Raw genomic sequence first — 15,395 nt, forward strand, 5'->3', positions numbered from 1 at the left:
AACTCGCTTCCTCAAAATATAAAAAGTAGAAGTACCCAAATTATAAAGACAAATCGACAACTGCATGATTACAGTGGAAAATTAATGCTATGTGTTGGTTAGTTATCGCTCCATAAAAATCACCCCAAAACTCTCTGGCTGAAGACAACTGTCATTATTATTCGGGAGCTTGCTCATTGGCTAATTAATTCAACTGCAAGATGAACAGTTAAGATGACTTATCTTTGCTCCGTGAAGTTTCTCATATTCTAGCAGATTAGTCAGGGCTTGTTTGCATGGCACGGTAGGGGTTCCAGAGCCCATGATCAGCCCTAAGCCCGTGGTCTAGGCTCAGAGGAGGCACATCAGCACTTCTCTGTACTCTGCTGGCCAGTGCAGAGCGGGAGGCCAGCCCCAACTCAAGACACGGGGAAACAGAATCCACCACTCGGTGGGAGGAGCTGCAAAGTCACAGTTTCACGGAGGTCATCCATGGAGTCCATATACCACACTTAACCTCTCTCAGAAATTGATCAATCAAGGGGACAAAAATACCGGTTAAGGATGTAGAAGAGTTAATAATTAATTAACGAGCTTGATTTTATAGATACTTGATGATAGATGATGAATGGATGATATACAGAGATATATATAACCTTGTATACAACAAATAAACAACAAATTTTCTTTCCAAGTACATAGGAAACAGTTAGACAAATTGAACAGAAAAGCAACAAGGAATTTTCAAGAATTTCCAAAGAATTTGTCAATCAGATCACAGTATTTTATCACGATGCAACTTAATTAGAAAACAACAAAGTGAGAGAAACCCATACATGTGGAGACCAGAAATGCACTCCTAAATAATTTATAGATTAATGAAAAAGTCACAACAGTAACTACAAATATTTGGATTTAAAAGAAATACAAACACTGCATAAAACTTATGGAATGTTAAAAAAGCAGGGAAATCTATAACTTTAGATATACTTATTATGAACTAAGAAAGACTGACAATAAACAAGCTTAATCCCAGGAAGCTGAATAAAGCCTAAAGAAAGAAGAATGAGAAAAATAATAAATTTGATTCAATCATTCAGAGAATATTCTCCAACCACAAAGTAGTTATGCTAGGTGATTTGAAGAAATACTATAACTTATACCTAAGTACTTCATGTATTTTCAATACACAAATATGCACCTTTGTGTGGGGTTTCATACCTAAGTACTTCATAACCTAGTACCTGGGTTATTTGAAGATAGACTATGATAAATTAAAAGTATATACTGAAAAGTATAGAACCACTAAAATTTTTTAAAAAAGAAACAAAACTTATATGCCAATAGTGAAGATAAAATGAAATCAGAAAGAACTTGAGGGTATTATGCTAAATGAAATTAAGTCAGACAGAGAAAGACAAATACTGTATAACTTTACTTACATGTGAAATCTTTAAAAATCAAACTTGCTTCTTAAATTCCACATATGAGTGAAATCATATGCTATTTGTCTTCTTCTAACTTACTTCAGTTAGCATTATACTTTCTAGCTCCATCCACGCGGTTGCAAATGGCAAGATTTCGTTCTTTTTTATGGCTGAAAAATATTCCATTGTGTGTATAGATATGGATATGGATATATACCACATTCTTTATCCATTCATCAGTTGATGGACACTTGGGTTGCTTCCATAATTTGGCTATTGTAAACAATGCTGCAATAAACACTGATATGCAAATATCTTTTCAAATTAGCGTTTTCATATTCTTTGGGTAAATACCGAGTAGTGTGATTACTGGATCATAGGGTAGTTTCATTTTTAATTTTTTGAGGAATCTCCATACTGTTTTCCACAGTGGCTACTACACCAGTTTGCATTCTCACCAATAGTTCACAAGGGTCCCTTTTTCTCCACATCCTCTCCAACACTTGTTCTTTCTTGTTTTTAAGAAACAAAACAAATGAACAAAGGAAAAAAAAGAGAGAGAGACAAACCAAAAAACAGACTCTTAACTCTAGGAACAAGCAGCTGGTTACCAGTGGAGAGATGGGTGGGGGATGGGTGAAATAGCTGAAGGGGATTAAGAGTACACTTACCTTAATGAGCTTGTTGACACTGTATGTTAACTACACTGGAATTTTTTTTTTAATTTAATTAAAAAATTGGACTTTTAAAGTATAGGTATTATAGGCAATAATACTGTATTATGAACATTAAACTTGCTAAGGGACTAGATCTTAATTATTCCCATCACAAAAATGAAATTATAATTATGCGAGGTGAGAAGGTATTAGGTAACACTACAGTGGTAATCAAATTGCAATATATAGGGGCAGCCTGGGTGGCTCAGTAGCTTAAGCATCTGCCTTCGGCTGAGGTCATGATCCTAGGGTCCTGGAATTGAGACTGTATCTGGCTCCCAGCTCAGCAGGCAGTCTCCTTCTCCCTCTCCCTCTGCCCCGCTGCCATGCTCTCTCTCTCAAATAGATAAGTAAAATCTTTTTTTAAAATTGCAATATATAAATATATCAACATACTGAACACCTTAAACTTACACAATGTAACATGTCAATTATATTAATAAAATTAATAATGAAAATGTAAAAATAAAAACACTGAACTCATAAAAACAGAGTAGAATGGTGGTTACCAGGGGCTGGGCCTTGGCGGAACTGGGGAGATGTTGCTTAAGAGCACAAACTTGCAAACAGTAGATAAATAAGTCCTGGAGATCTAACACACAGCATAGTGATTATAGCCAACAATACTGTACTATAAACTTCAAAGTTGCTAAAAGACTGTATCTTAATTGTTCTCACAACAAATAAAATATCTGGAAAATCCAAAATACTTGGAAATTAAACAACATTCTTTTAAATAAACCATTAGTCAAAGATGAAGTTAGAAGGAAATTATAAAATACTTTTTATTTAATGTAAATTTTTTAAAAAATGCATCAAAATTTGGAGATACTATTAAAGTAGTGTATAGAGGGAAATGTATCAGATTAAATGCTTATATTAGAAAAGAAGAAAGGCATCAAATCAATGCTCTGTTTCCACTTAGGAAAACAGAAAAATAAGGGCAAATTAAACCAAAGGCAAGCATAAAGGAAATATAAAGATAAAAGTAGAATCAAATAAAACTGAAAACAGAGGAAAAACCAACAGAGAAATCAATGAAGCTGAAACCTGGTTCTCTGAAAAGATCAATAAATGAGATGAACTTCTAGCTTAACTGATCAAGAAAAAAAGTGAGAAGCCACAAATTACCTATATCGGGAATGATAGAGGACACGTCACTACAGAACCACAGGTATTAAAAAGATAATAAGAAAACAGTATTAATAATTTTTTACGAATAAATTTGACAATTTAGAGGAAATGGACAAATTTCTTAGACACAATCAAAGGTTACACAAGAAGAAAAAGATAACCTGAATAGCCCCATATCTATTAATAAAAGCAATTTATAGTTATAGACATTCCAACAAAGAAAACTCAAATTTGCCAGCTTTATGGCAAATTCTATCACACATTTACGGAATAAATAGCATCAATTATAGACAAACTCTTCAGGAAAGTAGAAAAGGAGGGAACATTTGGTTTACCATTAGAAAATCAGGAAGTGTAATCCACCATACCAACAAACTAAAGAAGAAGATTAATATGATCATCTCAGTAGGAGAATAAGCATTCGACAAAATTCAAAGAAGGTCTTGGGAAAACCCACAGATAACATCATACTTAATAGTGAAAGACTGAATGACTTCCCCCGAGATCTGGAAAAAGGTTAGGATGCCCATTCTTACCATTCTACGTCATACCTAATATTTAAACCACTCTACATTATACTTAATATTTTAATAAGGTGATTACTAATAAGACCAATTTAGTAAAGAGCAAGAAAAACAAAATTCATTCAGAGTGCTGATGCATAATCATGACAATGACTGTCTACATAAAACCCCATATAACAACCAAAAAAAAAAAAAAAAAAAAGCTACCAGAAGCAATACACAACTGCAGGATACAAGATCAATGTAAAAAAATCAATTCTATTTGTATACACTAAAAATAAATAACCGCTGAAAAATTAAAATTAAGGCAATGCGCGCCCTGCGGTCCCCCAGATCGGTCTCTTGCTTCAACACCACCCTGCAACCTTTTTTCCCAGTGGCAAACTTCGGAGGCATCGCCTTGGCCACCCTCTGCTTCTGGGACCAGCCAACACCCTATTTTGAGCTTACTCCTTATTACTGATCAACCCATGAGCTCCCAGAGCCCTCAGAATTATTCCACCGAGGTGGGGACCACCGTCAACCACCTGGTCAACATGCACCTGCAGGTCTCCACCACCTACCTCTCTCTGGGCTTCTATTTCCACTGTGGCGACGAAGTGGCTCTGGAGAGGGTTAGCGTGAGTTGGCTGAGAAGCGTGAGGGCACTGAACTTCTCTAGAAGATGCAAAAGCAGCGCGGGCGCCGGCTTTTTTCTAGGACTTGCAGGAACTGGGCCAAGATGAGTAGCATAAAACCACGGACGTGACAGAACCTGCCCGAGTGCGGGCGAAGAACCCGAGGCCGGCCCTTCCGCTCTGCGTGCCCGGCTTCTGTCTGCGCAGACGCGCATCTCGGCCGCTGCCCGAAGAACCACTTCCTGGGCGAGGACGTGAAACTCATCAGGAAGGTGGCGACCACCTGACTCTCCTCCACCGGCTGGCCGGCCCCCAGGCTGGGCTGGGCGGGTAGCTCTTCCTCTTGGAAAGCCTCTGGCGCCCAGGCTCTGAGGGGCCCCTCGGGCATCCGCCTGGTGCCCAGGCTCGTGCCTGAGCCCCTCCCTGCAGCCACTAGGCAGCATTCTAACCACCCTGGAGCCCTCGCCCAAGCTGTGGGACAAATGGAAACAATAAAGCTTTTTGCAGCAGGAAAGAGAAAAGAAACTTAAAACAATACCACTTATAACAGGACCAAAAAACATGGAATACTTAGATATAACCCCCCCAACACACACACACACACACACAAGATCTGTGCAAGATTTGTGTATTGAAAACTACAAAATATTGATGAAAGAAAGTAAATGAAACCTAAGTGAAGAGAAGCAGTAGGTTCGTGGATTAAAAGACCCAATATTAAGTTGTCAATTCTCCCTAAACTCATCTATTGATTCAACACAATACCAATTTTAAAAAGGAGGAATTTTTTTCATATAAAGCTGTCCTAAAATTTAGGAACTAAGATTGTCAGAAATATTTTTTAAGAATGTGAACAACGTTTTAAGACTCACATTCCTTGATTTCCAGACCTACTATAAAATTAGAAGAATCAAGATAGGGTAATATTAGAAAAAGGATGGATATGTGAACACATGACAGATCCAGAAATAAACCCGTACATCTCTATGTGGTCAACCAATTAATCAATTTTCAAGAAAGATGCCAAGTCAATCAAATGTAGAAAAGTTCATCTTTTCAACAAATTGTGCTGGAGCAATTGGACATCCATGTGCAAAAAAAAAAAAAAAAGAGAGAGAGAGAGAGAGAAGGTGGGGGGAAGCCTTAATCCATACCTCACATCATATACAAAATGTAACTTGGAATGATCATGTACCTAAAAGTAAAAGCCAAAAACTGAAATTTCTAGAAAACCTTTGCAATGTTGGGTTGGGCAAAAATTTCCTAGAACACAGAAAGCACAAACCACAAGAGGAAAAAAATGTAGACTTATTCAAAATTAAAAGTTTCTGGAGTGCCTGCGTGGCTCAGTTGATTAAGTGACTGCCTTCACCTCAGGTCATGATCCATCTAGCCTCGCAATGGCCTCCCTTCTCAGCGGGGAGCCTGCTTCTCCCTCTCCCACTCCCCCTGCTTATGCTCGCTCTCTTTCTGTCAAATAAATAAATAAAATCTTTTTTAAAAAAATTAAAAATTTCTGTTCCCCAAAAGACAATGTTTGAAGAATGCAAAATAAGCCACAGACTGATAGAAAATGTCTGCAAAATACATATTAAAACACCAACCAACCTCTGATATCTAGAATTTATAGGAAACTCTCACAACTCCACTGACAGTTGAATAGAGCACTAAGAACTGAAACGTGGCAGGCTTCCCTGAACGGAGTAAGCATGGAGGAAATAGGACTACCTGCTAAAGAATCAACCAAACCTGTGCAGCAGTCTCGGCTCCTTTGGCGTCGTTACTGCCGGAGACTAGCACCGTCTGTTCTACTGTGCGGAACCCATTCCAACAGCGACATCATGTGGCAGTGAGAAGCAAATGCAAGTGTTCCAAAGAGCTTCCTGAAGTCTTAACAGCTTGGGTAGGGAAGCGGCACTTAAAGTCCTAGGGACGGCATTGAGCCCCTAGAGTACTTGGACAATTTTAAAAGTGGAGACGACCTCAAAGGTGGGAGATTCTGGATTTATTCTAATTAGTTGGGTGGGTATTCAAAAAAATTAATTAGAAAAATAAAAGAGATATGACTACTTATATCGTGAGTTTGTGAAGCATTTTATATTACCATAAACAGCACTATATTGCAACTTTATATATGGCCATAGTTTAAATTTATAAGAACTTTGTATTAGTTTTCTATTGCTTCCATAACAAACTACCGCCAACTCAGTGGCTTAAACAAGTTTATTATCTTACAGTTCCATAGGTCAGAAAACCGATACGGGTCTCACAAGGCTAGAATCAAGCCACTAGCAGGGCTCTGTTACTTTCTGGAGGCTCTAAGGAAGAATCCATCTCCTTGCCCATTTGAGTTGTTAAAATTGAGTTCCTTGCAGCTGTAGAACTGAGAACCCCGTTTTCCTGCTGGCGTCAGCGAAGGGCCATTCCTGGAGTCTAGAGGCCACCCACATTTCTCAGCTTGTGGCTCCCTTCTTCCTTCTTCAAAGCCAGTGATGTCAGGTTGAGTCCATCTCTCATAGAATCTAACCTACTCTTCTACCCTCCTCTTACACTTTTGAGGATTCCTATGATTAGAATCTAGGACCCCTGCAGATAACCATGGATAATTTCCCCATCTCCAGGTCTTTAACTTTGATCGCATCTGCAAAGTCCCTTTTGTCCTGTAAGGCAATATATTCATAGGTTCTGAAAATTAGGCTGTGAACATCTTCAAGGGGTGGGATGATTCTGCCTACCATAGATATATTGGTGTGGTTTTGGTTTTTTTTTTTTTTTTTTTCAAAGATCTTTTAAGTAATCTACACACCCAACGTGGAGCCCAGACCCACAACCCCAAGATCAAGACTCACATGCTCCACCAGCTGAACCAGCCAGGTACCACTGGGTTTTTTAATATTTAAAAATCTAATCTTAAAAATATCTTGACTTTCCTACTGGGGAAAAGGTGAATTTTTAGAGCATTTACCCAAATATTTCTAATCTTTACTTCAGCCTCGTTCCTTATTCTCCTCCGTTGATTCTGTACTAGATTTAATTTGGGGGTCAGTGAAGGGGTTTCAATGTTTCAATAAACCTCCTGAAGTAGTATGCAGAATTTCAAGTGTTTGCTTATTTTTCTGGGGAAAATTTCGAGTTTAGATCAGATTCTCAAAGTACTCTGTGAAAGACCCTTCCCTGGCGGTGGGGGGGGGGGTGCAAACTACAAAACCGTTTGTAAATAAATGTTACTTTCACATAACATACATTTTCATGTCTCCACACTTTTATGCATCTTGTCCCATGAAACTGGGTGGTGTAGTGGAGAAGGTATAGGGCTCGGATCTCCCTCAGCTATCTGGCTCAAGCTAAGTGTGATGGCATTTATCTAGTAAGACATAAGGAAGGTATCAAATTTGTTGGGAAGCCACTGAGATGAGAGCAATTCAGGACATGTTTGATGAACCTTCAAGACAACCAAAAAATCAAGGGGAGATCATCTTAATTAAGGGAATCTAAGAAAGGAAAGACAGTCATATTGTCTGTCCATAATAAAATTTAATGTTTGGATATGATAAAAAGGTAGCACAAACTATGTTGATGTTCAACAAAATAAGAGGAAATTTTGTCACGCACATGGCAAATTATCCACAAGAAAAGGTAAACTCCAAAGAAGAGAAATTCAATGTTTACAGAAAAGTGCCAACTCAGTTTAAAAAATCGCTTTATTCGTAACAGCCAAAAATGTTGTCTATATGTAGATGCACCTCGAAATCACTACACTAAGGGAAAGTTATCAAGTCCAAGATCCCGGAGCACCTGGATGGCTCAGTTGGTTAAGCTTCTGCCTTCAGCTCAGGTCATGATCCCGGGGGTCCTGCAATCAAGCTCCACACAGGGAGCCTGCTTCTCCCCCTCCCCCTGCCCACCCCCACCCCATGCTCTCTCTCTCCTCTCAAATAAATAAAATCTTAAAGATAAAAAAAAACCCCACAAGATCCCATTTACACAAAAGGAGAAGTGGACCGACTGCAAAAGGGCAGAAGGGAAACCTCCTGGGGTGATAGAAATGTGTTTTTTTGCATGTGTGCTTGTGCGTGTGAGATGGAAATGTTCTCATGTGATGGGGATGTTCTTTACCTTGGTTACACAACTGAACTTATTTGTCATAGCCCCTTGAACTTTACATTTAGATTAATTTTATTGAATGTAAATTATAACTCCTTAGCACATTAATAGAAATATGATGGGAAAGAGGAAAAAGCCAGGCAAAAAGGGAAAAAATTAAGCCACTCTATTTAAAATTGTGTATATGACCCCATCTATACATTAATGAAAAATTGTATGTGTATGTATAAAAAAGCTAGTCAGCAATCCAATACCTTGTATCATTGGCGTACAAAGGGCAGAGGAGTTGGAAGCCAGATGGCAATGGATTAGGGAAAAGGAGGTGGAAGAAGTGGGACTCTGCAGTTAGCAAATCTAACACTGGTTTTGTAGTTTACCCTTGGAGCAGTGATAACGATACGTATGAGGCATGCTATAAATACTGTAACTGGCCTTAGTATTTCCAAAATAAAGAGTAAGTCCCAGCACATCTGTAAAAATGATCATTTTTGAGGGAATCCACACAAAGGAAAGAGCAGCAGCTCTTGGGGTATAGGGCAACGTTAGCTTTTCTGGAAGGAGGCCATCTTGGCATGGGCTGATTACGCTTCAGAGGTAGAGCACATGAGCAAATGGCCCATGTGAGCAGAGAGCAAGCCTGAGTAGTTAAGGAAACCAGCTTTTTTAGAAATCAGTGCAGGCCTCTGTTGAGTATATAATTGTTCATACCAAAATGGAGCTAATGCCACCCAGCTACTTTAATGTTCAAGAATTAGTAATAATGTTTGGGGTGCCTGGGTGGCTCAGTCTGTTAAGCATCTGACTTTAGCTCAGGTCATGATCTCGGGGTCCTGGGATGAAGCTTCATGTCAAGAGCCCCAACTTGAGCCCAGAGTTGGGCTCTGTGCTCAGCAGGGTATTTGCTGGTCCCTCTCCCTCTGCCCCTCCCCCCTCTCATGCATACAAGCGCACCCTCTCTCTCTTGCTCTCAAATAAATACATAAAATCTTTTTAAAAAATGATTAGTAATGGTTATCTCTATGCATAGGATATGGCACAAAGTAGGTACGCAATTAGTGATAGTTATATTATTATTCCCCTGCCTAGAAAGGACTCTAAAACATATTAAGCATTCACAACATAGCTGTTGGATGAATGAATGGATGGATACATCTATGAACAGTTAATTCCAGTATTTCTCCAGACTTTTAAATATCTTTTCCTGTGGCTCCTGGGTGGCTCAGTCAGTTAAGTATCTACCATGAGCTCAGATCATGATCCCAGGGGGATCAAGCCCCATGTTGGGTTCCCTGCTCAGTGGGGAGTTTGCTTCTCCCTCTCCCTCTGCCCCTTCCCCTGCTCATGCTCTCTCTCTCTCTCTCACTCTCTCAAAATCTTTTAAAAAAATAAAAGTAAATTATCACTTCTTTTGGGAAGATGTCTCCATCCCAAGCTATGCATATCTTCTCACTTAACAGTGTGGGTTTCAGAGCCAGATAGCCTGTGCTTGAATCTTGACTCTACTATTTATTGCGTCTTTTGGCAGTGCAAATTCTCTACTCAGTCTCCTCAACTATAAAATAGGATTTAACTATATTTACCTCTACCGCATAGGGTTTCTGTAAAGACTTTTAAAAGGGTTAATACAAAAACATATTTATTAGGGACGCCTGGGAGGCTCAGTCAGTTAAGTGCCTGTCTTTGGCTCACGTCATGATCCCAGGGTCCTGGGATCAAGTTCCGCATCGGGCTCCTTGCTTAGCAGGGGCCTGCTTTTCCTACTGTCTGCAGCTCCACCTGCTTGTGTGCTCTCTCGCTCTCTATGACAAATAAATAGATAAAATATTTAAAATATATGTGTGTGTGTGTATATATATTTATATTACACTGCCTGGCATATAGTAACCATTCAGTAAACATTAGCAATTGTTATAGTGTGTGTGTACAAACACACACGCACAGCACATTTTACAAATTATTTACTTGTATAGCCACTGAAAATAAGCTCCATGATCATAGGAACTTAAGTGTGTTTTGTTCACTGCCTAAAACTGTGCCCTGGGATCTAGTGGGCATTCAGTAGTTGCTGAATGTGAACACCTACCTATCGAAGACAATGCAAGTGCCACAAGGATTACAGTAGCTGCACAACAGATGTTTGCTGACTGCAGGAGATGACGGATGGAAAGTGATTTCACACTACTGGCAGTACTACACTATGCAAAGGAGGCAAACAGGAGATTTAGGAATATTCCAGTTTATAAACTTTTTATTTAAAAAATAAAATTATAAACAAAATACAGAAAAATATTGACACCTGTGATAACAAGGAAATGACTTCTAATCTTTAGGGTAGATTGTTATCCTGAAAAAGCAAAATCATGAGTTTTATAAAGAAATTTTATTGTGCAAAGGAGGAATGTACTTTTTAAGGTTAATTTATAATAGGTATTTGGCATTGACAGAAATTTGGCATTTCTATGTATACATTCAACACTTTGCAGCATATTTACATTCAAGTTACATTTCCAAATTCTATGCCAAATACAATCTAACTCACCATCAAAAATCCCTAAGATATAATTCTGTTTATTTGGTAGGAGTGCAGTATGATTCTATTAGAAATAATTTTATGCTCCTACTAGATCAATTATACTTTAACTACTTCAACAAAATTCACTGACCTTTGCTTTCCAGTTGAAGCCAAGCCTCTTCTAGACAAATTATAATACTAACAAAATTTGGCCAGTTATAAAATTACATAGTTTTTTTCTCCCTCCTTACAGACATTATTAAAACTTTCAATGGAAGGACACTGGCTCTAATAAATTACTTTTTCTTTTACAGTAGTTAGGACATAGTATGGATACAAATTGCAGAATTTTAGCTTCTTTTTAAAAGATGCCTGAAGCACTCTTCCTTCGGTTGTTACCGAATTCCAAATTCAGTCGTTCTCAAAATAAAACACGTTAGGAAACCCACATAGGGTTCTCAAAACTTTTCTCCATTTTCTCACACATTCCTCAAATCAGATTTTTTATTCATTGACAATCTATAAATTTCTCGCTTAGTTTCTCTCAATTACACTAGGACAGCTACTATAATTTCTTGATAACCTTACCATTTTGTTTCAAAGTATGATTTTATTAAAGTCAACATAAATTACAAATAACTTTCATCTCTGCTACAGTTCTCTGAGAAATCTATCTGAACTGAGTGAGGAGTCAAGATTGCATGGGGCCTGACTACGATTGGCAAACAAAACATCAAGGTTTGAAAATTCTCATGCCTCCAAGAGATTCCAGACAAATCAAATCTACTCATAATGTACCAATTCTTTCTTAATTATCTCAAATTAAGTTCACTGTTAGAAGTCCAGTAAGATAATCAGAGACAAAACAATGGAGACAGATGAATTTCATTTAGTTGAGCTCTTTCTTTCTGATTTACTTCAGGTCGTAACTTCTCCTCCAGTACACGATGGCTGGCAGTTGGCAGTAGGCTGCTGAGTTGACACCACTTCTAATTCGGATTCACGAACAAAAACCACTGCATCACCACTTACATTTATAAGACACTGTGCCTATACAAACAACAGGAAATGTTCGATCACCAACTCAACAATCTGCTCATAATTTTCTGTTATTTTGGGGGCAGTGCTACACAGCTGAAAAAGCACAGGCTTTTAAGTCACTTGGAAAAGATAGACAATCCAACAGAAAAATGAACAAAGGGAAAAAAAAAAGATGGCAACTCATAAGGAAACCCAAAAAAACCCCATTGATATAAATAAATTTTTTAAAGGAAATTTTAACAATTCTAAGTGAGCTATTATATGAACAACACTGATAAAAGAAATTAATTCTAAAATTAATCCTAAGCAACAATTCTTTGCCCCCACTAACAGAATTATTTATTAGGAATAATAATTGGGACACACTCTTCACCACTATGGCAATTAGAACTGGACAGATCATAGTCCAAACAAAAGGGTGTCTTTCACAGTAACTTAGGAGCAAAACTTCCAGAGGTATTTAAGAATACCCAGGATGTGAAAACAGCATCTGATCTATATATGACCATGGTTATTAATATATTTGTTAAAACATGTTTTAAGCATCTAGAATCAAAAAGTTCTGAAGAGCAATTCTCTTTGGTGGGGGATGGGGAGAGGGTGGGAGATGGGAAAGCCGTGGGGGAAATCCTTAGGTTCCCCCAAAAGAGGTTTTTAACTACTTCTCACCTGGTTTTTATTTGGATTCTCCATGAAGACACACTGCTTCATTATGTAGGAGACAACAGCATTCCCTCCTAATGCAGCAACATGAGCTCTCACCATTGCAAACACTTCAGCAATAAAAGCATGGAGAAAACCACTGACTCCTCCTTCCTAGAAAATAATATGCAAGAAAATCAAACTATATACATGAATGTATATAAAATGCCAAATAATATATATTAAAACATCATATGATCTTAACATAATGGATGATGATTTTAATTTCCCTCATAACAGGGATTTGTTGCATGAATGAACAAACAAACCTTTACTGAACACATGTCTGTGATGGGGATTAATATCCTTACTTTACAGATGATGAAACTAAAGTCCGAGAATGCGTCATATGCCCATGACTATGACCATATAGCTAGGAGAAAATGGCAGAGCAAGAATTCAAACTTTCTCCGACTTCAACTTCTCTATCAAACCATTCCTATCACTCACAGAAATTGATGGTAAATATAGACAATAAAACTTCTCTCCATATCTCCCATTCCGAAGCATGTTCCAGGTACACTTGCCTTTTTATCAGTTTCTCAAACCTATCAAGCATTTTCCTGCCTCAGGTTCATTGTACATGCTGTTCCTGAAGGTGCCTCACCCAATTTTCCACAAGGATAACTCTTACTCAGTTCCTCAGGTCCCTGTTAATATGTAACTTCCTCGGAGAAACCTTCCCTAACTATCAGATCTACATTAAGTATAGCCTCTGTTGTATTTCCTTATGTTACTTACCATCACTAGTAATTATACATTAGTTACATGATTAGCTCACCAGGCTCCATTCCACTAGACTGTAAATTCCATCAGGTCAGAGACTGCCATCTGTTTTGCTCATAACTATATGCTAGCACCTAGCTCAACAAGTGCACACACTGAGCATTCCATACATATTTGTTAGGGAATGAAATCCAGTACTTTAGGGAATGAAATCCAGTAGTTCAGGGAATGTTTTCAGTGTTCAAAAATAAAACAGAAACCAAAGTCTAGCTGAGAGCCTAAAATGCTTTAGAACCTAAGCTTTCCATGAATTCTACTGGAGGTTATTTACAGTCTAGGAAGAAATTTCCAACTTTAAATTGGAAGTTAAGGGCAAAATTTAATGCACTGTTAGAAAAAACATTTGAACAGATCACACCTTACTGAAAAGCCAGAGGATCCTATATACAGATCCTACATATATAGATAGCTCTCTTTGTAATTAAGGAATTGAGGTATTTTAGCCTACCTCCAAACTCAGTCATAGCTCAGTATGTTCAGTACATTTTTTTTCTTTTACTTGTATCTGTTTTTCTCCTGCCTTTCATTATTTATTTATTTATTTAAAGATTTTATTTATTTATTTGACAGAGATAGAGACAGCCAGCGAGAGAGGGAACACAAGCAGGGGGAGTGGGAGAGGAAGAAGCAGCCTCCCAGCGGAGGAGCCTGATGCGGGGCTCGATCCCAGAACGTCGGGATCACACCCGGAGCCAAAGGCAGATGCTTAACAACTGAGCCACCCAGGCGCCTCTCCTCCTGCCTTTTAAATCTCAAAATTCTGATGGCAGAGTAACAAAGACTGCAGAGGGGTAATTCTTAAAAGATTACATAATTGAAAGCAAGTAACTTATCAAGCAATGAATAAATTTGGGATATTATGCCATCCAGTTAATATTACAAATCTCTGTTGAAGGGAAATCTACTATGAAGCAACATTTTGGGGTATGGCTGCTTAAGCCGTAGAGAAAACACTTAGGAAATAAAATTTTATGGACTAAAATAATGCAATATCCATGTACATATTAAGAGCAACTGGAAAGTTAATTCACCAATCTATACCAGCTTTTCACACCCAACTTTCTTTGTCAAATTTAAATGGGCTTAAAAGTGTCACCTATTTTAATTCTATATTAAAAAGGATTTTGAGAATATATTAAGATAGTGTCTTTTCCACCTCAACACAATCAGAATATGATTTAAAAACTAATTTATCATAAAGGAAACATCTACCTAATCAATCTGTCAGAAGTCATTCCCTCACTTACACAAAAATACCTATGTCTACTCTGCCAGCCATTGTGCCAGGTACAGGATGGTTAGCATGATATTAGAAAACGGTATGAGGGCTAGGGTGCCTGGGTGGCTCAGGGGGTTAAGTGTCCAACTCTTGATCTCAGCTCAGGTCTCGATCTCAGGGTCATGAGTTTAAGCCCCGTGTTGGGCTCCATGCCCAGCATGGAGCCTACTTTAAAAAAAAAATAAATAGTATGAGGGCTATTATTTCTAAGGAAGTGTGGAAACATTGATGGTGAGACAGTGGGAAAACAAGCATAGTTAAGTCATCTCTAAAATGCACACCCTTGAAAAACATACAAACTACTTAAGAGTTTACTGGGTTTCATATAAAAAATTTCCCTATTCATAATATTAATTTGCTCTAGCCTTATTTCATAATGAAAGACACAATGTAAATACAATTTTCTTCTTGAATTTAAATTTCTGTGTAATTAAAGATATAATAGGCTGTGATTCTTAAATTTGACCACATCAAAACACTGTAACTACTGTTACCCAGTGTGAGGTAAGAATTTGAATAAATGGTATTCTCATGTACTTTTGGAGAGGTGGGAATAAAATGGGCCGCATTCTTT

General features: G+C 38.0%; 1 protein-coding gene across 8 annotated transcripts in view; it reads right to left on the reverse strand.

The window, feature by feature from the left end:
• Positions 1–10,734: 10,734 nt before the first annotated feature.
• C2CD5 (C2 calcium dependent domain containing 5) overlaps positions 10,735–15,395 on the reverse strand; it is a 94,036-nt gene continuing 89,375 nt past the window's right edge. For all 8 annotated transcript variants that reach the window (XM_040642238.1, XM_040642236.1, XM_040642237.1 and 5 more), the window contains 2 exons: positions 12,724–12,870; positions 10,735–12,063 (listed from right to left, as the gene is read on the reverse strand). In XM_040642238.1, the coding sequence (XP_040498172.1) occupies positions 11,932–12,063; positions 12,724–12,870 (279 nt within the window). In that variant the 3' untranslated portion in view covers positions 10,735–11,931. The remainder of the gene's footprint in view (positions 12,064–12,723; positions 12,871–15,395) is intronic.

Source organism: Ursus maritimus, unplaced genomic scaffold, assembly GCF_017311325.1.
Source record: "Ursus maritimus isolate PB19 unplaced genomic scaffold, ASM1731132v1 scaffold_26, whole genome shotgun sequence".
Classification (NCBI taxonomy): Eukaryota; Metazoa; Chordata; class Mammalia; order Carnivora; family Ursidae; genus Ursus; species Ursus maritimus.